Genomic DNA, 25,176 nt, shown 5'->3' with positions numbered 1-25,176 from the left:
ATTCTAAGATTCCTCTCTACTACTGACCAGGCAGCTGAGAATCCATTCAGAGAGAAGGAATGAGGCAGCTTAGTAAGAATGTATGTTGGTATAGATTTATTGGTGGTGGTAGTGTATTAATCCTGTGGATAGGCTGCTTGGGAAAGAAATACAGGATGCAGGACTGATGTTTAGTTTAAACTTTAATTTATTTATTGCTCTTATTTAAATGCTCAGGGCTTTGAAATGAAAGAGATGTGAAGTCCTGCAGCTTCTGAAATGCATGGCATGAGTGTTTTTTGTTTGGTTGGGGTTTTTCCTCATTTATTTTGTTAGCACTAAGTCAAGTCAGCACTGACTTGGATTTGATATAGAGCACTTACTTGGAGCTGACCCGTCTCCTCAGAAATATATTGAGAATATCATCTTATGACTGTATTCTTCTACATGGCATACATGGTTTCCATTGATTTCTATAGTATGATCCACAAACATTTATTAGGAGGTAGCATTCAGCCATATCTGTTAATGTGGATGTCTTTGTGTTTCCATCTACTTCTGTGCCTGTGAACAATCAGACAGTAAAAAAAAAGAGGGATCACTGATGTATTTTTGCAGTAACTGTAAGAAGGACATTTGTATTTCACACTTTCGTTGGAGTATCTCTGTCATTGCATTCCCAACAGTATCTGCAAATTCTTGCCTTTATTTTCCTGCTATTTTTTTTTCATGGGCAAAGTTGTGTGGTTCTGTAAACTGTGTCATAATTTAGGCAGAATTTCTTTTTAAACATTTTGTGACTCCTGTAATTTTGGCAGTTTTTTTCTTCCAGTTATATCTGCTATTGTTAGGAACTTGACTGGATTTAGGGGTCTGGCTTCAATAGTGATTTGGGATTGGGTATGTCAATAAAGAGGTTAAAAGTATTCCTCTCATTTTAGGGGAATTGCCTTGTCCTGTTCACTTGAGAAATTGAATACCAGTTTTGATAATACAAGTGCTATTTCCTACTGTAAGAAAAAAACTGAAGAACAGGTTAGGTTTTTATGTTATATTTCTCTGTTTATTGTCTCTTTTAATTAACTCATCACTCTGTAAAGCACACATGGTTTTGTGTAGACAACAATAAATTATTTTGAGATTTGTGCCCATTATATGAAGTAATTTGACCATTATCTATCTTTGAAACTAGTCAGGAGGTTGGAGTGTATGACCTCCAGAGGTCCCTTCCAACCTAAAATTATTAAGTGAAGAAATGTGACAAATATTTCATTGTTCTATTCAGATAAATTTTCTGGTTGTGTGTGTGTTATACACTTCTTAGGCACATTTTACTGCAAAAAGGTGCTTGTGTCATGCTGTGCTGCAAAAAGGAAGTTGTGTCATGCTTTCTGGGGTTTTGAGTATGCTGTTTTTTTCCTTTGGGGACCCAGACTTCCATAAAAATTGTTCCACTGAAAACTTTTGAGGAGAAAAAGCTTTACAGTGTGAAAGGTGTGAAATGGCAGGTTTGAAACAACAGTCCTTTCAGCAAGCAATGGTGGAACCTTCTGCAAAATAGTATGTAAATTAATTGTTGACTAATTTTAATATTTGAAACATAGTGAGACATGAAATCCCATGCTTGTTAAAACAGATTGGGATAACTTTTCCTCTATATTCATCCTACTGGGATTAATTTAGTCTACCGCATTTAACTAATCCTACAGCTACATAATGAATCTCTTTGTAATTAGAAGATAGCTACAATTAAGAGCTGCACATGAAATCACATCACTGGTCCATGAATATTTGGGCCTACCTTGTTCATCATATCAATAAACACTATAAAAGTAACTGCAATATTTAGAATATGGACTCTGTATTTAAAATCAGGATTATAAAGATTATTAAGATCACCTAGCCTAAGGATATGCTCTATCGCTGGTCTCTATTGAAAAATGACTTTAAGTTTTACAAAATATTTTTTTAAATACAGATGTTACATTAAAATATTATCAATCTATATTTACTTATATACTGAAATGACCAGTATTATATTTTTCATTTCCGTAACAAAGAGTGTGTGTGCATATATGTATGTGTGAAATTCATCTGAGAATTTCTCAAAGACATCATTATCATTTTTGATTGATTTCCACATTGCTATATTCACAATTTCAAAAGAAATCCACAAAAATCTTTAGAGAGCAAATCCCAGCTGCATTGTGACAACAGGGTTTGGATTTAGAAGGAAAAGAAGCTAATTGTGAAAAACCTGGGCTGGGAAAAGCATTTGACCTTGAACAGCACACAGGCAGGCAATGAGAGAAGTTTGGGATGACTGTGATAATGGTGAATCTGCTTGTCTGTCAGGTTAAATTCAAACCTTAATATAATTTCTGTGTAACCACTCTCCAGTTTAATCTTTCTCCTTTCAGTCTTTATGTAAAACAGGTTAAACCTCTGACAGATCTCAAGTGAAGGCCTATCTATGCTATCAAAACAGGTTGAATTCCTATGAATAACCATGAAATTGTTTTACCCCCTTTTTTTTCTTGAATTTCAATTGAAATTAAATCCCTGTAAGAGAATTAACTTTGTTCTATATCCATGAATCTAGTAGGGATTAGTGCTCCCAAAACAGACAGTTTGACAAATGGGGAAGTAGGAAATAAATGTATGAATACCCTCTCCCTCTTTTTGTTTTGCTTGGGAGAGTGCTATGAGTAAAACACACGTAATTTTTACATGTCAAAACTGGAGAAGAAATGATGATGATGATGATTTTTATTGTCTTTATCATTACTGGATTTGGTGCACATGTCCATTCCTACATTAATGTTCAACCTTTGCATCCCACACCTGTGCCTTTTGCCCTACCAGAAGGTTTGTCTGGAGTGAAAGGGTAAAGGAAACCTGGACTGCCCTTTCACAATAGCACTACGTCCTTCCTGAGGAAGCAACATCCAGGCTGGTAGCGCTGTTGGTCCCCAGCGTTCATGTAAAAGTTGTTGTCTTAGTAGCTACCAAAATCTGACTACTTTTTGAATTAGAAATCACTTTGTGGTTTTCTAAAGTTGAGGGGAAAACATGTTGACTGAAAGATATTGGGACAAGTTCACACGCACAAAGATTTATCAGCAAGGTTTGTAGCTGATGGCATGCATTGACTCTAGTGGGAAGGAACAGAAGCAAAATAACAAAGAGATAGAAAAGGGAAAAAACAAACTTTCCCGAGGGGCAGCTGGGAGGAGAACATCAGAGGCACTCCAGATAAGCATCCTTTCCTGTGTGTCTCCTCTAGTCCAGTAAGTGGTTCTCCCTGTGGTTCTTATCCCATAGTGACTGTATGCTTCTCTTCAGGACCTGTTTAGACTCCCAGATGATCATTCCTGCATGGGATGCTGTTCGTGCTGACTGGAATGTGCTGATGTCAGCAGCTGCAAAGCTCTGTGCATTCTTATTATTGGATCCCCTAATTTAAATCAAAACCCACAGCTGAAGAGAGGGAAAAGGGGGAAAAAAAAGAGGTGATACCCAGGTCAGTGACAATCCTTTTCCGTGGGAACCCACTACAGCAACAGTTTGGGCTGGCACGTGCAGACCCATGGGCATAACAGCCAACATTGCAAATAGGAAGCTTTGAGAAATATGAAAGGCTGAGGTCCTAAAGGCACTGTGCAAGAACCAGAGTAATAATTTCACCCTGTATTAAAGTTTTTGGGAATGTATTATCAGATGTTTTGAAAAACTTTGGGAAAGTCTGGTGTCACAGGGGTATAGCACAGATTTTTGAGTAAGTGCTACAAAACCTGTTTTAGCCTCATGACGGTTAAATACTGTGATTTTTTTCTTGTTTTTTTTTTTCCCCTTCACAGTTTAGATAATTTTAACATGGCATTGTCCACTTTTTTGATGTCATGCACTTCTAGGCATGTTGTTTGTATGAGTAATAAAATTTTCCAAGGAGATATTATGTCCTATTTCAGCAGATCTCCTAAAGAAGAAATCTGTTTTCTTCCTTTCTATTAACATCATGCTATTAGCACTCTGTACACAGTCACAGTATTCGAGGACAGTTATTAAGAGGCTCCTTTCCTTGGTGTAGTGGGTTTGTAACCCTCCCTGAGAGGGAAACGGAACTAGGATAGGTCACCTGATGTATATTTTACCAGTAAGGTATTCCATATGATGTTACGTCAGCTCAGATATAAAGAGACAAGAAGGAAACAATTCCTTCCTTCTCTTCTGGGACAGTTACGTAGGATAGACAGCTGTTCTTCAGAGGAGGAAAACACTTCTCGTGGGGAAATAGTCTTTATTGTCAGTCTTCCCTGTGTGTATAGTGCTTATAGTTCTCTTTTTCTTCTGTGTCTAAATATAAAACTGCCTTTCTCAGCGGCCTTGGTTTTGCAAGTTTTTTTTTTATTTCCCCCCTTCCCTCTTCCTTTTCCCTTGGCGGGGGGTTAGGTGGAGTCTCGGTGGTCACAGGGCATCCAGCCAAGGTAAACGATAACAATGTCTTGCTTTTCTTCTCTGTTTTGTCCAAAAATATATGCTTACAATAAGCCATCATTTGCAAAAAAAAATGTATTCAGAGTATTGGATTTTTGTAAGTGGAGTCATATCAGTGTACCATGTCTTTCCTTTGTCGCAGTTTCTTACTTGTGCTGCTATATGAGACTATTGATCTGTGAAAAGGAAATCCCATTTTCCTCTGTTCAGGCTCTTCAGAAGTCTAAATTTTTCCATCAGATGTACCTGAACCATGACCCTTTATCACTGTCTGCTTATTCCCTTCGTTCTGACACCAGCCACAGCAAATGTCAGCTCGCTGAAGGTGTTGCCCTTTGCTGACACTTGAGTATCTCAAGGAATGGAATGCTTCTGATCACTAGAGGAAATGACTACTCATTGTTACCACCATCTGTATACTCCTGCTTTACTTCCTTCTTCATTTTCAAACACCGCTCTTGATGGGTTCTCTGACAACCGTGAACACAGAAGATTTCCACGGCTTCTCAGTGTATTGTTGAGGCTCCTCTGATGGCTGCAATGTTCCTGTAGGTCAGTATGTCAAAGGCATAGGTCTCTCAGGGCTTAGACTTCCTCAGAGTTTTGGGTGGTACTGGACCTGGTCTGTGATCATGCCCTGGGCTACATTAGGAAGAACTATAAGTCTTCCTAATGGTTGAGGGACCTACCCCACTGCTTAGCCTTGGTGACACTAAATCTGGAGTGCAGGGTCCACTCCTAGGCTCCCCAGTACAAGAGAAATACACATGTAATGAATTGAGTCCAGTGAAGAGCCACAAAGATGACTCAGGGACTGGAACATCTTTCATTTGAAGACAGGGTGAGAGAGCTAGAGCTTTTCAGCCTAGAGAAGAGAATGCTGAGGGGGGTATGTGTTACCAACATGAGTTTTTTTCCTTCGGAATTTTTTTTAAGATAGGGAGAAAAGAATTGCATGAACTATTCCAGAAATATGCCCACCATGGATTCATACAATGTCATCATGACACTTGATTCTCCATTCTTTTCCTAATTATTGCTGTCCTTTTATTTGCCTTTTAAACCACTGCTATCATTCATTTTTTCAAAGAGCTAGTCACAATAAGTCTAATATCTTTTTCAGAGGATGTAACAACTAATGTGAAGACTGCTTTTGGAAGTTAAAGTTGTTTTCTCCATGCCTGCTATTTTGCATTTATCATGTTGGATTTCATCTGCTATTTTAAGGCCCAGTCACACCAGTGTGAGTCACTTCTGCAACTTTTCCCATGTTTTGTTGCTTTTGAATACGTTGAACAATATTAAAATCACATCAATCATTGCACATCACTGTTCCTCTCCTTTTTACAAAACACTTAGGAAGACATAACATAAATTCTCTGAATCCGATAACACAGTCCTTCCAGTATAAAAGCTGACCATTTATTTGCTGTTTTTACTTCCTATTTTTACCTTCTGACAATCCAATTTTACTGCAGTTCTCTGGAACTGACCTGATGTTTAGGAAGTACAGAAAATCAACATACATAATCCAGAACTTGTAAGATGCTCGAGCATGGTTTATTGGACCTGCTGTTTAAAAATGTCTCAACATTACTATCTGTGGCTTTATATACTTGTGAGCTAATATTTTGGAACATGAAACTGTACTGCAATTATTCTTTAGCATGGTGTACATATATCTTTTAGCTTTTCCCTTAATACAGAACAGACATTTTTATTTGATGGTTCTGCTTTTCTTTTGTTGGAATTAAAAGTTTTACATTCTCTTATAATAGTTGATGAAATTCAGTGTTAGACTTATTTCATGCCAAACATGTATAAAAAGCTCCTTTGATCTCCTGAAAATATAATGTATTCTCCCTGAAATGTGGTGTATTTGTCTTCTGTCTTTACTAGTTTATTTGATTTCTGATTTATATTAATTGCTGTCATTGCTAGTATTTTCTGTGTATATGGGAGCATGCATATTGTAACATGGATTTTCACATCCTATCTAACCAGATTAGGTTTTTATGTATCTTTTGGTTTTCACAGTTTTGTGTTTCTTCATAGAAACTTTGAAAATGTTTTCAACGTATGTTCTTCTTAAACTCCTTTTAAATTTGTACATGGTACTTGAGTATTGTAAAATAACCTCCTTAGCAGTCCAAGTGAAATTACAGTTTATTGCTTTGGTCTTCAGTCTGTCTACATATACTGTATAGACATTTGGATCTCTTTTGATTTTCCACTTTTAAAATGTGTTAATTTAATTACAGTTTAGAATTGTGTAGTATTGTTCTGAATAGGATGCAGTGTGGTCTTAGCCAGTTTGGCTTTACTTCTGTGGTGGCATGAAAAGAAAAGACTTTGGTTTTAATAATGTGCTATCATGTCTTTCTCACTGTCCTTAGATTAAAAAAAGCCCCAAAATTATTAAGGTAACATTAAAGAGGGTCTCAACTGTCCCTTTTAGAGAAAATGCTAGCTGTGACAATCAGGCTGCAATTGTAGGTTTCTGATCCTAATATTTATGGGGAAAACACAGGAGGGAAAAATAACAAGGATGAACAATGTATTCACTATCTCTGATGCTTTTCACTTGTCTCATCACTGAAAATACTGAAGACATGGCATATTGTCATCTGATCCAGTTAGAGTCTCAAATCATTGCAAAGAGATGCCATTGTTGGGCTATATAGTGCTTCATGTTGTCTTTCTGCTTGCAGGGACTTATCAGCATTGTAACAGCAAATCTGTCTTCTTGACTGCTTTGACTATAATGTGGTTGAAACAAGGGTGATAAGATACAGCAGAAAGAAGAGAATTAAGTGAGAAAGATAGTAAAAACAGGCATACAGTGTGAACTAAATTCTCAGTGAGTTTGGGAATAATCTCAAATCTGCTAGAGATGATGGTTGCTCAGTTTCCTCTTACTGTAGCAGGAAGGGCCAAAAATTATTATGGATTGTTGACTCTCTACTGATGTTCCTTGGGTCACTCCTTCCAGATCCTGTGCCCCTCTTACTGATCCAATCCAGTGAAAGAAAAGATTCCGTGACATAGAAAGCAATCAGATTATATCTTATTTCAAATATGAATTTTCCTTCCTTTTCTGAAGTCTTTTATTGTCACATTAATATGTTACTTTAGGAGCACATTTAAAGGTCTCTTATTGCACAGTTATTTAAAAATATCCATTTTAGTGCAATCAACTTGCTTTTATTGTCCCATTTTGCTAATGGTTGTGGTTAATTTTTTGGCAGAGGTTGGGATGACTGTTAGTTTCCTGATGATATTTAAACCTAGACCTGTGCACAAGAGGAAGGGATTATTAGTTTGAGAGTTCTGTATGATCAAGAACAAGGCACGATTTACAGGGTTGTTTACTATCTCTATGACAATTATGGAAAAATAAACCTTACGTTTGGTAAAAATATTTGAAGTTATAATTTATTGTGGAAATTTATAGAGTAAATTCCAAACAAAATCTTCCGTGTTGAATTTATTCTTGAGGTTTATGGCATACCGGGGACTTGAGAAACGTTGGGTAAATTTATCTTCTTCTATATTTTATCCTGTTGTTGCTCGAAGTTTAACTTTCTTCTCACAATTCCCTTCCAACTAGTGAATGGTTCTACAGTGCTTTCTATTCATAGTATCCTTGGACTTTCAGTTCTTTTTCTGAATTCCCTTGCTTTATTTTAAAGTCAGGGAGGATACCGTATCAGAACTGCTTTATCTCTTTCTTTGAAGCACTTTTGACTTTTAGCTCAAGAACACAAGGAACTTCCTGCAGGGTAAGACCATAGTCCATCTAGCACAGTATGCTGTCTCCAAGAAGTGCTAGGGAAGATGCTATTAAAAGGCAGCACACGAGCTTGATCACTTTTTGTGGTCAGTTTACTTCATACCTTGCCCAACCTCCACAGGCGTGTTAGCAAAATTCAAGGGTACATTTCCCTGCCTTGTCTTTTTATTACTGGTTTATGGACAAGGTGTCCATGAATTTGGTTAATCTCTTTTTGATCCTTATGGTGTATTATGATCTCCTGTGGCAGGTGTCCTCTAGGTAAAGGTGTACTTCCTTTTCACCTTTTTTCAACCAATCTTCTACTAGTTTCATTGAGTGTTTGGTTTTTTGGTGTTTCAGGGTTTGGTGAACAATATTTCCATCTTCATCTTATCCAATGCTTTCATAATTTAAGCCTTTTTATAGATGACTCAAAAAAGAAGCTGATTTTAGTACTCATTTTTTTGTTTTATCTGGGTACTTGTTTTGTTCTCTGAACATTGCCTGGCTTTTAGAAGTTTGAGTCAGAAGTTTTGAGGGATAGGATTCAGTAGTAGAATGGCAAAGACCTTTACATATTTGCATCCTTTACCGACACAAAGCTTTAACATACAGTTATTGTACTAAACTACAAACATGGTATTTGTAACTATTTTTTAATATTAGTAGGTCCTGCCAATTTTGTTACAAAACCTAACTATTTATTTAGAAAAGCTAGAGTGTCTTCTATGAAATTAGGTATACAGACGACATTTGAGATCAGTGGCTGTAATCTAAATGCCTTTCCAAGGGAAAATTCTTTAATTACCTGATGAATTTTTACTCCCTTTACACTGTAAGGGGGAAGCTGATCTCGAAAAACCTCTGAAAGTGATTCTGTAGTGGGCTGGCTGACTTAGTATGAATTTTTATAGTCGAACATTTTAATTATGGGAACAGGGTCTTTTCTGGTTACACAGTGAAAATGTAGCCCTGTTGAAGTTCTCCCAAAGAGCTACAATTATTTTATTAGCTGTAGCTGCATTACTGCTGGCTGTGATCAAAGCAGTGTTTTCCCCTAACTCATACTGAAATGGAGTATTCAGATTTGCATGCCAGCTTCAGTGCCAAAGTGTTGTACTCCTCAAGGGGAAATTCTGGTCAGAGTAACATTAAATTGAGTGAATTTTACACATGCCAAGCCAGTTTCAATTAACTATCTTAACACAGTTTTAAAAAAGGCTGTCTAGATGGGAAATTGTGAGTTGTTGGAATATAATTTGTACAAAAGGAATGATTAGTATCTTTTTGTACAGTTGTTCTCAGTGTCAAAAGCAACATCCACTGTGATACCCTGTGTGCTAAGAAAGACAATTTTAATGTGTAAAATATGTTAAAATTTCTACTTCAGATACCCTTCAGAGTTAAGGCAACACCACTCAGAGAAGAAACTGGTGACAACAGGGGGACGTGGTTTCTGAGAACAGGTTGCATCCATGGGCTCCAAAACCAGCATATATTCATGACTTGGGTCCACTGCAGTTTGTGCTGTCACAGTCCAAACTAGTGATGTTTCCAACAGCAATGTCTGTGAACCACCAAGTACTATCAACTTCATACCAGTTCTCCTAGGTCACAGTCAACACTGTAGGTCAGAGACTGCAGTAGCAAATATACATCTAGAGATGCTGGGACAAAACTGCCAACATGACAAATACTCAGAATGGGTTTGATTTAAAGAAGGATCTTCTTCTCTATCTTGTGCAACTGATGTCTTTCCATTTTGTATGATGTGTGAAGATGATTACTTATAGTTTTGTGTTGTATTCTGTGACAAGAATGAGGTTTTTTGAGGGTTCATGATCATCATTGATATCCCACACCATGGTGTCATTATACCATTTGGTGCCCAACTCTCCTTAGTGGTGTGACTACCTCAGTCTGTATGAGGACTTTTGCTGCCCTTCTGAAAGCAGCTACACAAAATCTGGAGAAAAGTAGTCTGTTACATACCCATCTACACAGCTACGCTATGGCCACTATGGCAGTTGCATCATCCTTTAAATTGCTGTGGAAAAGAACTGCTTACATAGTTGATGAAAATGTGGCCCTACTGAAGTATGGGAAAGAAATATGGAGAGCAGCAAACACACTCAGGGTTTGCTAAGCTCTGACAGTCAAGAGTGATGGACCAGAGTCCTGGATACCCCTCAATCAAAGCAGGAAAGCCACATACTTCTCTGTAAGATGTTATCCCAATGTTAACTAAAAAGGAATGCTGTGTGCTATGATGCATACCATGAATGCCCATGCACTCCCCATCTCCAAGGTATGGATAACATAAACTCATAGATGAAATCTCTGAAAATCAAATTCCTAAAGCAATGTAAGTTCAGATTAGGGCAAAAAGTGTGTTTCAAGTAGGCAGTCATAGTGATGACTCACATTAGAGATTGCTTCCAACACAGTTTCAAAACAGCAACAGGCTTTGTGATTATGGCACACTTTGGTGGAACAGACTCCTTTTAATAGTGTCAAAAATTGTGCACTGTAAATTAATGCTGTGTTTACTGAGGGTACACACACCAAGTGCAGGCATCCAGTGATGAGCATTAGCATTAGTAAGTCTTGCAATGAGATACTGGGGTCCTTGGAAGCTTGTCATCACTGCTTTTTCATGTTACTATCACCAATATTCTGCCAATTCATACAAAAGGATAATGAAAAGGGCCTTACATGAAATAGGTCAATGGTCAGGGCCACTGACCATTCTGCAGACTGTGACTCAGTCCAGAAAGCTTGTCTCTTCTTTTTACCTGCTCATAAGCCTTTGAGTATTGACTTCTATGATCTCAAACTGAAATACACTGACATTTTGAAGTATGTTGAAAGGTCCCACATCTTACATACCATGCATATCTACTATCAAGATAAAGTGTAGAAGCATCTTATTTCAGGCTATGAGGGGGAAGTATTCTTGAACCATGGTGAAATAAAAAAGCAACTTCTGTGATAAATGGAGCTTTTAACTTCTTGGGTCATTAGACCATTAGTGGTCTAATGCTAGGAGAAAAGCAGTGTAACCAAGAATCAAAGAGCTATTGGCAGGAGCTGTTTGCTATGTGTTTTGGATGAGAGTTTCTGTCCTAGCAGGACTATAGCTCTTCTGCTTTGTAACAGCATTCTGATACCCAAATTTCAAGAACTGATGGGTCAGTTTTTTGTCAAGTGTTCATTAACACAGTTCCAGTGCAACCCAGCCTGTTCGATGTTCAGAAATGGAGAACTTGAAGTGTAGTGTCAAGGGAATTGAACCTTGTAAAAGCACTCTCTGTTTGTAGTTGTGGAGTGTTGAAATTATCCATTTATTTTGACCAAGGAAAATAGTGGGGTAATTTAAAGAATGGATAGTTGGTTACAGATATACAAAAAATTTGAAGCTGATACAGCTGATGTCACTGGAAGCATTACAAAGTGCCGATTTTTTTTCCATGCTTAGTAGCCTGTTTTATATCAAAATTGAAAAAAACAACAGTGTCATATTCTATCTTATATCCACTAATGAGTTTTAATAAGTACCTCACAAATGGAGTGGATAATTTAGTCTGGCTATAAAGTCAGATATCAAAATATCTGCCAGTTTTATTTTTTGGGGACAAGACTGTTAGAGAAGGAAATTTTTTTCTGTTTTAATAATAAAATTTTCACAAATACTTGAATGCCATTTTCCCTGTAGTCAATGAGAAAGCTAAACTTGAAATAATAAAACTTTGTTTTCATGAAAAATCCCTAGGAATGTGAGCATTTGAAATCCTTCTTCCAGGACTAGGGTCCGGGATGATTCTTCTTCAAACCATTTTTTAATCATAGAATCATAGAATGATTTACGTAGGAAGAGAACTTAAAGTCCGCTTCCAAGCCCCCCTCAATGGGCAGGGACACCTTCCACTAGACCAGGTTGCTCAGGGCCCCATCCAGCCTGGCCTTTAACTGGAAACATGTCTTAGGCAGCTGGTCTTACATGCTGGTGAGGTATTTTGGCTCTAGTATCCATTCTTCTTATGCCTATATTAGAAGACCTTTCACATCCCTTGTTGCTGCCTAATTCATTATTTGGGTTTTCCCCTATGCTGATGCCTGTTATTGTGATTGCTTTAACATGATTTGTTCTCAGCAAAATCACATTGGCTGTTACCTGTGTTTTTCTTAACTTTCAGTAATCTTGATTATTAATTGTTTTATTATTTTTTCTGGTACTGCTGTAGGAGTTAAAGGTAAGCTGGCAAGTTTTATCCCTTTTCCCGGCCTTTCAAAGGCATGTGTTTTGTTTCCTTTTCTAGCTGCCAGAGCTTTCTATATCTTTCCCAAGTTTTAAGACTACTGGTTAGTTCTCTCAGTATCACAGTTGATTTTTCTGAAGCCAGGACAATTTTAAATCATCATACTTGCTTAACCCTTCTCTTACCTAGACCAAATTTTTATACCCTTTGCTGTTGGTTTTACTAACATCTGATCACTTAAAACTTTTAGGAAGAACTGAAACCAAACAGGTATCAAACACTTTTGTTTCCTTTTGCTATCAGCTGGCAGATTGAAACAGTAGAGAAGCAAAGCTTTTGCTTTGCCTTTTTTATTACTGTATTTTCTTATTATCCCTCATTTCCCTCATAGTTTTGTTTCATTTCATGGCGTTGAACTTTTTAACTCAAGCATGTGGGATAGGCAGCATTGAAAAGAGCATGAGAGATCTGGAAGGAGCTGGATTAATCTTAAAGGAGGAATGGGAGAAAGCTGAGTAGAGAACAGAAGTGGACTTCCTCCTCCATCCAGCTGTCTCCATGATGGAAAAGAATGCCTCCATTGTCCTGTAGGTACACATACCTTAGGGTTCAGGTTTGATTATATAATCAGCACATGCAGATATGAAGAAAACAAACTGACACTAAGGGAAGCAAGCAGCAAATTATTATTGCTCATGCCTGCCTGGGAGCTTTCTGAGTTACATACTATGTGTGTACAACTGCTAGATGGTGAATAGGCTTGCAACTCAACTAAAACTGATGGAAAACCTTACTTGGAGATATAATTATACACAAGCTGGCACATTTTCAGAATTGCCTACTCATGTGTACAAAACCTGTGTCCCAAATCTAGTTATGTTTTCTCAAGTGTGTGGTGGAGTTTGGAACATATGCATACCATCAAATATGTATTTTCTATGTATAGTGGAGGAATCCCTTTTGCTGTTACAGGTTGGGCTGTGCATTTGGAGAGTTTGTTCCATAATGTTAGTTTGGACACTAGTATTCTTTAAAAGAAGCTAACTGGAAATTTTGCATGTGGGCTGTGATTTTCTGAAAATGTTTTTCATGACTAAATAAATGTATTTCCTTAAAATGCAGTATTTTGATGGAATTTGACATAGGCCATGTAGAAACACATGAAATACAATCTTATTAAGCCAAAATGCTTTGCTGAACCTGGGCTTTTTTTTTTCTTTTTGCATTATGTCACATATTGTGAATTGTTATTGCATCAGAATGTACAAAATCTCTCTGTATTGAAATCAAGGCTCTATGGAGGGGTTTGGCAGGTTGTTTTGTAATGAATCCACCAGTCCTGAGAAAACTACTTTTTAATGGTAAACAGGGTGTTAATAAAAATAAAATTTGAAAAGATAAATTTGAAAAGTTTGGAGTATTGCGTAGGTCTGAAACCATAATATAGTATTTTGCAACTGCACTTCTTTAATCTAGTTTATTGCAAGTTTTCCAACACTTTTAAAAATGAATTCTTCCTAAATTGATTTTCTGGAGTGGTTAGGAATAACTTTACTGTAAAAAACTGTTGTGTGACTTTATGCTGAAGACACTTCAAAATTAAATGCTATTTTTTTAATGTTGTTACAAAGTAAATTTGACATGCTTCTTTTTTTGTCTTGCTGTCTTGCACAGGTATCATTTTTCTTGTTCATTATTTTTGTGGTGTATACCATGCTGCCCTTCAACATGAGAGACGCTATAGTTGCCAGCGTCTTGACCTCTGCATCTCATACGATTGTGCTGAGCGTCTGTCTATCAGGTACAGCTGTTGTAAAGGAACACTTGGTTTGGCAGGTAGGTGCTTTGTGGAATTAATGATTAATTGTGTGCTGAATAGCCTGGTAAATGAGCCTGGAGTGCCTTAGTGGGTGCTCGGGGAGTATAAATTTATTTCTGTCTTCATTTCTGAATTGCTAATTTAGAGGTAATTCACTTGCTAAAATGAAGGTGTCAGTAATGTTATGTCTTGCTGGATTGCACACTTAAATGGTAGAACCTACAGCCTTGTAGCTCTCACCAATGTAAAAACTTACTTGCTTGAAAAACTATGTGATGTAGCTGTATTGTGGTAGATGCGTTACCCCTCTGTTTTGTAAACCACTTTGTTCCTGTCCTCATCTTATTAAAACATAGCTTGCAAGACCAAGGATTTTATCCAGGCATCAAAGTGTTATCTTTGATTCAAAAAAAGAATCCCTGTCCTTTTGAATACCCTAAGGTCTACTGGGTTAAAGATCTGCTGTGAAGACATTGCCCTCTCCAAGTCTGCTGTAGGTCTTCTCCTCCTTTGGTAATTCTCAGCCATTAATAGGAATTTTACAGCCTCATTCGGTTTGTGCCCAGTGATTGACTCTAGACTCCATGACATTTAGGGAATCCATAATTGTTTGCAGTTGGGTTTTGGATTGTAACTCAAATCTGATAATCTGCTATGTGACATAGTGCAGATTAATAATATGTAAAAGTCCAAATATTAGGAGTTGTTTTTCCTCACTCTTTTGCAGAAAGTCTTTTAAATGGTGAAATATTGCAGTTTTAGTTGTAGTATTGTGACAATCCCAGCTGTCATTGATAGAAATCTCTATTTTTAAGGAAACATTTAGATTTCATTTTGAAAAACAAATACTTGGGTTTGGCTTTTTGATATAGTTATGCAATCTTAGGGAAACAATTATTTTAACTTTTGCATCAAAATGCTACTGAAACCTTAAAGTAAACACATTTTTATAAGCATATTATTAGAACAAGAAAGACAGGCATGATACTGTTTATTGTGAATAGCATTAAGAATGAAGCAAATAGTACTTTCTACTTATCTTTTAAGTTACTTGAGACTTACTTTGGAAAATACTGTTCCTCGAAGGATAGATTCGAAATTGCAGTGATTTTACAGAAGTCCTGCCTTGTAAATTGTTCCGGAAAATACATTTTATTTCCAGACATAGCTGCAGATCTGTGTTCTATGGAATATTAAAATTGAAATCTGGTAAACAAAATATGATCTAAGATGTAATTCTCTGTAGAAATTTTAAATTATGAGAAAAGTAGGTTTGCTCTTCTCTTGCTGATTTGGATTAGTTTTGGTTTTTTGTGGAGGTTGCAAAGTTATGCTGTATGTTAAGCAAAATCTGCAGTTACTGTAGTATTTTAATAATTCAGTAATACAGTTATTGATATTTGTAGTGGAATAAATCAGGGAGAATGGTACTCTTTGTTTTATGTCAACCTGTGGCTTTTATTCTGGGCATGGATATACTGCTAAAGCATTAATGTTTGTCATTCCTTCTCTAAAACTATTTTGGGTTAAAGTTGCTGTTTGCAAAAATTATTTACTTTTCTTGCCTGTCTTTCTAGACTATTCACATTTGATGTACCTAAAACAGCACTTTCAGAAAATGTTGTATCTTTAGACACCTCATGTCTACAGAATCAAAAGAAATAAATTATGGTCTGTGATGTACAATTAGTGTCTTTCATCTCTTCTGTAACTTCTGGTTTCATTCAGAAAGAGTGAAAGTCTTTCAGCAATCTGTTAAGAGTATTTAATTTCCAGGTTGTTCTCAATTTTGTATTCTGTCTTTGTAGAATGTGTTAAATGTTACCAATAGCTTGGCAGTTACTGGAAGTACTGAGTGCACTACATTCTTTCGACTGTGTGGAAGGGATTAATTGACACTATCTCATTTCATTTCATTTGCCCTCTGTACACTTTTAGATTACTTTTGTTTATACTTTGGAGTGTAAGCAAAAAATGTTTGTTTTGTGTTCTTTGCTTTTGAAAAGTGAGACCACAAATAAGAGCTTAGATTAGAGATATAGATTACATTAAAAGAGAGAAGTAATATTTGTCAATGGTATACCTCAAGTTGATATAACATATATACCTCATATATATAGCAAGTATCCTTCTGTAAAGAGTACCTGTATCTCCTTTATAATTATTGTCTATGTATTGCAGGACTTAAATTATATCTTCTCTGAGCTTTCTGCTCTCATCTGAACAAACATTCTTTCAGCCTTGTTTTCTTATATCAGGTTCCCCCGCCATATAATGCTTTCGATAGACCTCTGCTGGACCATCTTAAATTTTTCAGCATTTTTCAGTGACTCTGATTAGCAACTCATAGCATTTTGAAAGTTAATCATAGCTTCAGCCTATCAGTAGAGAAAAATCGATGTTCAGAAGCATTGAGATTTGGCAGAGCCCATCTTGATTTTGTCATTCCTTTTGTTGTCCTCTGTAAGATTTTACATCCAAAAAGTGGCTTCACTAAAGCTGAAAAGTTTAGGATGCTCTTGATTACCCAGTGTTGGTTTCAGTTAGAGATATTGAGATAAAAGCCTCCTGCTGGGATAAAGAATCCTTCAGCAAACTCTCTACTGGTTACATGAACTAGTCTGTTTGACCTATGCATGTCTTTTGGGAAGAGGGAATCCACCTTGGTTTTAAAAATTGGCAATGATGCTGATGTGCATCCAGAAGCCTTCATGTTTTTTCCATGGTTGTTGACTGTCCATGTTGAAATTTTGTTCGTCTTTCCTAGTAGGAATTTGTCTAGTCTTGGCATCCAGCTTCTGGATCTCACTTTTTTTGGCCAGTAGGCTGACAGACCCAGTAGTATCCAATTTCTGTTTCTCCCATGAGAGTACTTCTAGACTATCATGAATTTGCCTCATAACCTTTTTGTCAGTAAAATAAATGAGTTGCCTGCTTTTGCACTAGCTAAGTCTTTCATCACTTTCATAGTTTTTTTTTGTGTCCTCACTTGTGCTTCATCATCATCTTTCTTGCAACGTAGGCATTAGCCTTAGAGGAGCACGCCAGGAGCAGCTGCAGCACTGCCAAATGCTAATAGGGGGGCAGATCTACAAAGGGGTTAGTGTGCTGTGTGCTCAGCACAGAGACACAGACTCTACAGTAAAATACCCAGTTAGTCTCCCTATGCAGTTTTGTGGGGAATTTAATGCACAGCTGTGGGATCTGTGACAGGAAGGGGGAAAAAGAGTCCTGTGTTCCAGCTTTGGTTTATGAAAAAATAACAGTGTATGTGGGTTTTGGGTTTTTTTTCTGTTGAAATTTCAATCCTAACCTTTACAAGGCACACGCTCTTGAATCTGGGACTCTGCCCCCTCTTTCCAGGTGAGGATCCTACTGCCAAGCAGGGGATGTTGTTCTGTGTGCTTCAGGACTGCTGTAAGCGAACATAACTCAAATTATGGTGTTAAGGCATTTGGCTCAGAAGACTTTCACAACTTTAACATCTCTTTCAGTTATTCCTGGAATGGAAAGTATTTAACTGCCATCTCTTGCTATAAACACATAACCTGTTTTTCCCTAAACCAGAACAGATTCTAATCAAATACTTGTGTTTTTCCTGCTCTACTATCAACTGCTCAGCCATTCTGATCTCATAATGTCTTGATATTATCATTAGAGGTAATTTTGTTCTCAATTTGTTAAAAAAAGAGCTAACCAAAATAATTAAACATGGTATAAGCTTCCGTTTTTCTTTTCCCCTATGTTTTATGTGAGGAGTGTGATATTTTTATTTTAGTCTTTTAGTTTTACTTTCTCAACAAGCAGTTTCATTGCTCTTGCAATCTGTTTCTGTGAGCTCTGGCGAAGTGTTTTCCAAACTTTAGCTAAATCACTACAAACTTTTTGGGGGGATTTTTTTTGGCACCTTCTTGCAGCACTGTGAAAGGAGTTCCTTTTAGAGGCACAAAATTGCAACTAGGCAGAATGCATGTGTACATACATACAATTTTATATTGGTTTTGGACTCTGTTCAAGAAAGCATATATAAAAAAGAAATAATTTGTAACAACTTGTATGAAGGCCTTTGTGTGATCTGGCAGTGGGTAATTCTTAAGATAATGTTCTGTCCTACTGGGCAAAACCCAAATGCTAAGTGAAAAATTTATTTTCAGGAGTGTTTGAACTGGACAATTCCAAGGCTACATCCACAAGATCTTGTACATTTGCCATCAGCTAGCCTGAGGTCTCCTGTTACAAAATAAAAAATAAATGGCTATGGCCTATTCAGGAAAAAAACACCAAATGAACCAAACAACAGTGGATTGAAAAATGGAATGTGGTTTTATTAAAAAAAATAATTACCAATTTCTTAGTCACTACAAATCTTGAAACAAATTATACCAAAAGCTCATAATCAGAAGTGAAGGAGAATTTTCAAAGATGGACCACTTTGATAATGTAATCTCTAATATACATTTAGATGTTCTAATCCACATGCAATATATAGGCATATACCATATGTTTAGACCACTGATTTAAGCTCATCTGTTAACTGAATAGCTTTAACAGGTAATGGTATTTACATAAAATGTTTTATGTAATAGAGTGGCATAGCAGCAAAATAAAAAAAAGCATCATCATTCACTGGCTAGTAAAAGAAGAAAATGTACAGCTCTGGGGCTCAGAAACATAAGTTGGTTTATGCTGTTATCACACAGTGTAAGAAAAAATCACGTTTATTAAAAAAAGTCTGGGAAAAAAGACCATGTCTTTAAGTACATTCATTGCTGTATAACCCCTAAGGCTGTATGGCTGCACAGTGAAACTCTAAAGCACATGGGAATTTTAGTAGTCTAAATGGCTAGAAGCTGTTACTGTGGGTTGAAAATATCCTTCTTCCTTGAAACCTTTTTTTTGAAGGAGATAGGGAACAATTATTCCTGAAGGTAATGCAACTTAAACAACTCTTGCTTTCTGTTGCACAGTTACATGACGCGAGTTGCTGTTGACCCTGCTGCAGGTATGGAGGGCAGTGACTGCTGTCGAAGGAGGGAGGCTGTATTTCTTGCAGCAGCAACTGCCAGTATTTCATACTTGGTGCCTTTTTCCCTTTGCTGTCCCCACACTGGCAGCAGTGTAGCTCACCATGTTGTGCAGCAGCTGCAAGCCAGTTAGAGAGAGGAATGCTATGTCCTGCATAGCAATACATTAGTCATAGTTTTTATTATTGCATGTTTCTTTACTCTTGATTTTATGCTTAAATCTAGGCAGATATTAAAAAGCCATCTGCTATGGGTTTTTTAACTAGTTTTTACAATCAGCGGATGTACTTTGGGTTTCACTGATTTTTTTAAGACAATCTGTACAGTTTTGATATGCTTGTGAAGAGCCCACTTGCCTACAAGAATATAGATACGTAGGAGAATACGTAATTGTGTTTTAGAGTATTGAAGCATTAACATGGAGAATGTGAACATCTGCCGTAAAGGGAAGACCTGTAATACTTAGTATGAAGGAAGATTCAGCAAAGTCTTTGAAAACCCAGAACTGCCTGAACACATGATTGCATATCACAATGCAATTCTAAGACAGCATTTACCTGGAGTCCAAAATCAGCATCTAAGAAATGCACAGAAAATAGTTCTGGTGCGATGTGTAGGAAATCATCAAAGCACGGAAGAAAAACATCATGGAAACATCTCCAGTTAGCATTGATTCTTAAGCTTCACTGAAAATGTCAGATGGACATTTGTGCCAATTCCTTTTAAGTTAATATTTTTAACAGCAATGGATTTTATCTCTGAATTTCTTTATCACTTTTATACTGCTTTTGCTTGCATTTATTATCCTAAAAATGACAATTTCTTTTAGAAATTTTAATTTTCCAGAATATAAATTAATTTGTTGAACAAGTACCCAGTACTTCAGTGTGTTCATGAAATTATAAAATGTCTGTGTCAGAATGCTCAATCTTGAGGCTGCTATACCTCCAAAAACGTAAAGAAATTAAACAGTTGTTTGGAAATCCCAGTACTTCTAGGCTTGAGCAGCAACCAAACTCTCATCTGTACAGCATATCTTTTCAAGGGAATTGTGTTCCATATCCTTTTAAGGATGACAATGTAAATAATAACTTACCAGTGAAAGATTAAATCCATACATTCAGAATTTTGCAATACTGTCTGTCCAGATAATTTTTCTTGAGTAAAGAATCTTAATCGTTCAGTTGAGTTAGTTTTGCTGATTCCTTTCCATTTTCACAGACATTGCCCAGCCTTTTCAGTTGCATAGTACTTTTAGAGCTTGGTATTATTTGTCAAATTTATTGTAACTTACTTCTCCTCTTATTGAAGCTGAAGCATTAAATTCTGAGTGATACTCACTCTAGACATGATGCTTTGTCATTTTATGTACTCACAGAGTTATCATCCAACCCTACGTGTTACATTCAAGAATTCAGTTGAAAAAAAGGTTTTTCACTATCAATATGTGGATACATTTCCTCATCCACTGAGCCACTTTTAGTGCAGTATAAAGTAAGAGGGATCGGGAGCACAAACACTTGTTGTGTAGAGAAGCCTTTGGCAAGTCAGAATCCAGCTGAGATGCCTCCCTTGCAGTAGTTCAGAACCCCATCTGTTTGTAGACACTTGTGCTAGGATGTGGTCTTTCTATTTGTCGTCTAAGATCCTGCCATCCCCCAGTGCTAAGCTGCTGGTGAAGCAGAAGTCATTCCTGTTCCAGTTATCTTCCAAAATTTGTACTGTGCATTCCTGTCAGTGCTTGGTCATGCGAGTCCTTGGATAGCCCTTGTTTCCCTCGGCCCACTCTGCATGTATTGGTCCTCAGTGTGTTTCAGTAAAAGAGGCTGCCTTAACTACAGCCTCTTAAGTGCAAATCTTGTTGGTGCTGTGTGTGATGGAATCAGGTACCAAATAAGTACCAAATAAGGCCAGATGCAAACAAGGTAAAATTCTGCCACGGGTTATTTTTTTTCTGAGCAGCTACAGCTTTGCTGCTGGTAAAAGGGGAGCTGTTCTCTGATCCTGGAGCATAGCTTTTGTTTACCTTCCTAGTCTCCCACCTCTTCTTCCTTCCCCAAACAGGATTGTCAGGTGTCAACTTTCTCCAAGTAATTCCTGACATATCCTGCCCCCTAAAACATGTCAAGGCTCTGGGAAAATGTTGGTTGACCCTGACTGAAATGGTGCTAGTGAGCAAGATAACAGCTATACAGAAGTGATGATCATGGAGCTCAAAACTGCCTTCTACTCTGGTTTACCAGCAGGGAAACAGCTGGAGGACATCATCTGCAAACCCTGAAGTAAATCTGGATCTGGTGCTGAGTGATACGGTTTAGTGGATTAAGGGTTACAGCCATAGTGTTAGGTGGAGGGTTGGACTGGACGATCGGTGATTCTGTGCATCTGTGAATTCCTAATTCTTTACAGAGATTGCACCTTTGGTAATTGCTCTGCATATGCTTTCCCCTCTCAAGGTACATGTGTTCCTGCATGCCCAGTGAATGGCATCATTATTTGTTCTGTGTGGGCCTGAGAAGGAATCATGTCTCTCCCGTGCCTCTCACTAGTCATGTGTAATAAATCATGTTTATCTGCTGTCAGTTTAGACTGGTTCTGGGTATACTAAAGACTCTATGCTGCATATTTGCTGGAAAGGTCACCTGCCTGGACTCTGCTAGCTCTTACCTGTTTCTGAGTGGGACAGTATTAGTGACAGTTGGTGTTTGGCTCCTCCACTGTTAACTGGTTTTATTCTATATGTTTCAATTTTGATTGCAGCAGTCTGCAACAGCATAGGCTGTGGTTTATCAGACTTAAAGTTACATTCATTAATCTATTTGCAGTTTTATTTTCTTTAATTTCTTTGTCCCTTTGTATTTTCTCACAGATGTGTGGCAGTCTGTCAGCTCAGAAGCCACAAGAACATAGGTCGGAAGTAACTGAGCTGGCTCTGTACTGACCTAGCTCAGGTTCACAGGCATTGGGAGTTCAGGCTGTGTGAAAGCACTTATGCTGCTCTGGAAACACAAGATGTGCAGAGATGTCTGAATCTGAACGTTAGGCCAGCTTCTGTGTCTTTAGATATACAGTAGCACAGTTAATCCACAGCTCTCTACACTGTTTTAACAAATAATTAAGACTTATCAATGTTGAAACGATATAGTTCTGCAGAAGATTCAACAGGTTATGGATGCCCAGAACTAAGGCTGATAGGTGGTCAGTGACTGAGGCCTCAGCAGGACAAGAAACAAACACCTGAGCAAAATCACCCTAAAGGATCCCACCACATGTTTGTTCTCAACGCTAAAGAAAGGGGCTGTTGCCCTCTACATCCTTATCAATACTTACCAGTCTGACCCAGAGAAAATTTTCTCTCTCCTAAGCAAGAATAATTAGTTCCTTTGATCCTATAAGTGGAAAGACTTCCAGGCTTGCAAAATAGTAGCTATTCAAGATCCCGGTGCCTGTCCTTTTAACAATTGTTGCCACTATGTGCTACTACGGAAGAGGATGAAAAGAGGAACTTAAAAGTTCATTGGATCAATTTTAAACTAGGGGAAATTGTTTCAGTCAGTTCCCTTGCAAATGAATAGCAAATCTCTGAAGCAGGAGATTCTGACTTCCTCAACATAGACACACTTTTGTCTTTTAGAAGCCAAAACTGAGTTTTGCTCTGAAGAGATAAACCAGGTTTTGCTCTGAAGAGATTTGCTCGTTTGTTTAAAAGATTTCCAAGGGCTACTTTTGAATAATCTTCTTTGTCTCACTCTGCATGATCTTAGTTTAGCAGCGTCTCTGTCACAGAAACATATATTCAGGCTAACCACAGCAGGATTTGTCCATCCTATTTACCAGTGTTATTTGCCACACTTTGAAAAAAATTTGGGCAAGATCTGATCTCCATGAGTCTTTGGACAAAGAAGAGACTCTGTCCTGATGAACATTTACTCACATACGTACTTTTAGTAACACTGTTGAGATTGTTCAAGGAGGTTTGCAGCAGCTTGTGTGAGAGAGCTTCACACTCTGAATGCAAATATGAGATGTGCAACAATCCTGTTTCCTTTAGTATGTAGGTGATGAGATAGACTTTTAACAGAATTGATGGTTACAACTCCTCGCTCGTGGTTTCTTGGAGAGGGTCTCAGTGGCGTGGTCCCCCTTCAGTAGGAGGAAAGAGCCACTGAGTCTCTTCTCTGGATTCCAGGGCGAAAAGTGGTTTATTTGAAACTCCTGCAGGCTTTTAAGGTCTCCGGGGGAGGGCTTAGAAGGAGGAATGTGATTGAGCCAAGGTCCGGGAGGAAAGGGAGTGGCTTGAGGGCTCTGCTAACCAATGGGGGATACAGGAGGACCAAGATCCAATAACAAGCCAGGGATTGGGGAGAAGCTGATGAGACAACTAATACTGCTTGTGCAGGCATGAGGGCCGGTTCGGGGAGAGGGGACAACATGGCGCTGTGTGTGTGTGGGCCGCATTGTTACATAGTCCAAGGGAAAAGCGTACAATAAAAACGTGAATCATCGATGTTTTTCCACTCTGCTCGATCTTGGAGAGCTGCTGCTGTGACGGACTCGCTTCTAAAGTCGTTCTTTGCAGGATTCATAATCTTTTCATTTTCCCACAGAGTTTTAGCTTCTGATGGAAGTCTGCTGGGGTTTTGCTGGTGGTCTCTGAATGCTGACTGATGCTGACCTTAATGTACACACACCTACGCTCTCTGTGAGAGATGTTTTGGATGCTTGCATGGTACTTGCCCTGTGGAAAGAGTCATTAAAATTTGGCCTGTGGAAAGAACAACTCATAGTGACAACAAGCAATGTTCCCAGGCGATCTGCCTTCTCCATCCAACTCACACACAGGCCAGCGGGCAGGAACAGAGAGAGGAGATGATGTGCTCCCTCTGTGACACCCAGAGAGGCTGTTGCTGTAGTGACAGTGTCCTCTGAGTGTAACAGGGCAGTGAAGTGGTGGCATTCCAGCTCCAGTTCTTTTGCCCTACCATGCTATTTAGATCCACTCATTTGTCATGTTTAATTAATTTCATAACATCAAATCCACTTAGGTTGGTTAAGATCCTTAGGGCTTGTCTTGCACCACTACCCCCATACACACTTCTGCTTATTGAAATAAGCTTAGGATAACAATTTGAAAGTCTTAAAAGAGGAGAAACGGCCAAGATATATAAAAAAGAACATGCAGCAAAAAGGATAAGGAGACAGAGAAGAAACAGATTAAATTATCTATGCAAAAAATGGAGACCAAAGCATAAATGTTAATAAATAGAAAGTAGAATACTGAAAAGTTGAAACGTGGAAAATAAGGCACCTTTAATAATGTTCTCTATTATTTGCTCTAAGAGTTTGCTTCATTTGCTGTTCATATTTTTGTTTGCAGTCATGAGCAATGACACCTTTTTTTTCTGCTATCTAGTCACTTAGACAGTGAATGTTTCTCACCTCAGTTCAGTTTATTGATGCTGCACTGATGATCTCTGAATGCAGAGCTGATGCCCTTTCTAATCCGTATTGACTGAGTCACTTCAGAATCTCATGCACATGGTACAGACGTAGTCCCTTAAGTCATTATCTAGCTATTTTCTCTCAACTACATTATTTCAGCTTCTGTTGAAATTCAGCTGCATTTGCTAAAAATATTCCTAAATCCAAAGGTTGAACACAAGCACACCTGGCCTGCCTGGGACAGTGGGGGAGCAAGCACTAACCTTTGTGAACATGTTCTCTGTCCTCCCTGGACTTACCTGTGTCATCAGTCCTGGGCTTTGTCAGTAACCTCCCTCTAGGTTAGCGCAGAGTACAAATAAAGATCCCACTTTGCAACAC

The 25,176-nt window shown here is 37.9% G+C and overlaps 1 protein-coding gene across 1 annotated transcript in view; it reads left to right on the top strand.

Moving 5' to 3' along the window:
• The window catches only part of ADCY2 (adenylate cyclase 2), a 210,831-nt gene that overhangs the window by 51,404 nt on the left and 134,251 nt on the right, over positions 1-25,176 (top strand). Inside the window, exon 3 of the mRNA XM_017824122.1 lies at positions 14,185-14,346. Coding sequence (XP_017679611.1) covers positions 14,185-14,346 — 162 coding nt within the window. The remainder of the gene's footprint in view (positions 1-14,184; positions 14,347-25,176) is intronic.

Source organism: Lepidothrix coronata, unplaced genomic scaffold (genome assembly GCF_001604755.1).
Source record: "Lepidothrix coronata isolate B3197 unplaced genomic scaffold, Lepidothrix_coronata-1.0 Scaffold109, whole genome shotgun sequence".
NCBI classification, from domain to species: domain Eukaryota; kingdom Metazoa; phylum Chordata; class Aves; order Passeriformes; family Pipridae; genus Lepidothrix; species Lepidothrix coronata.
Note: the sequence above shows the minus strand (reverse complement) of the source record. Positions and strands in the feature narration are given on the sequence as shown.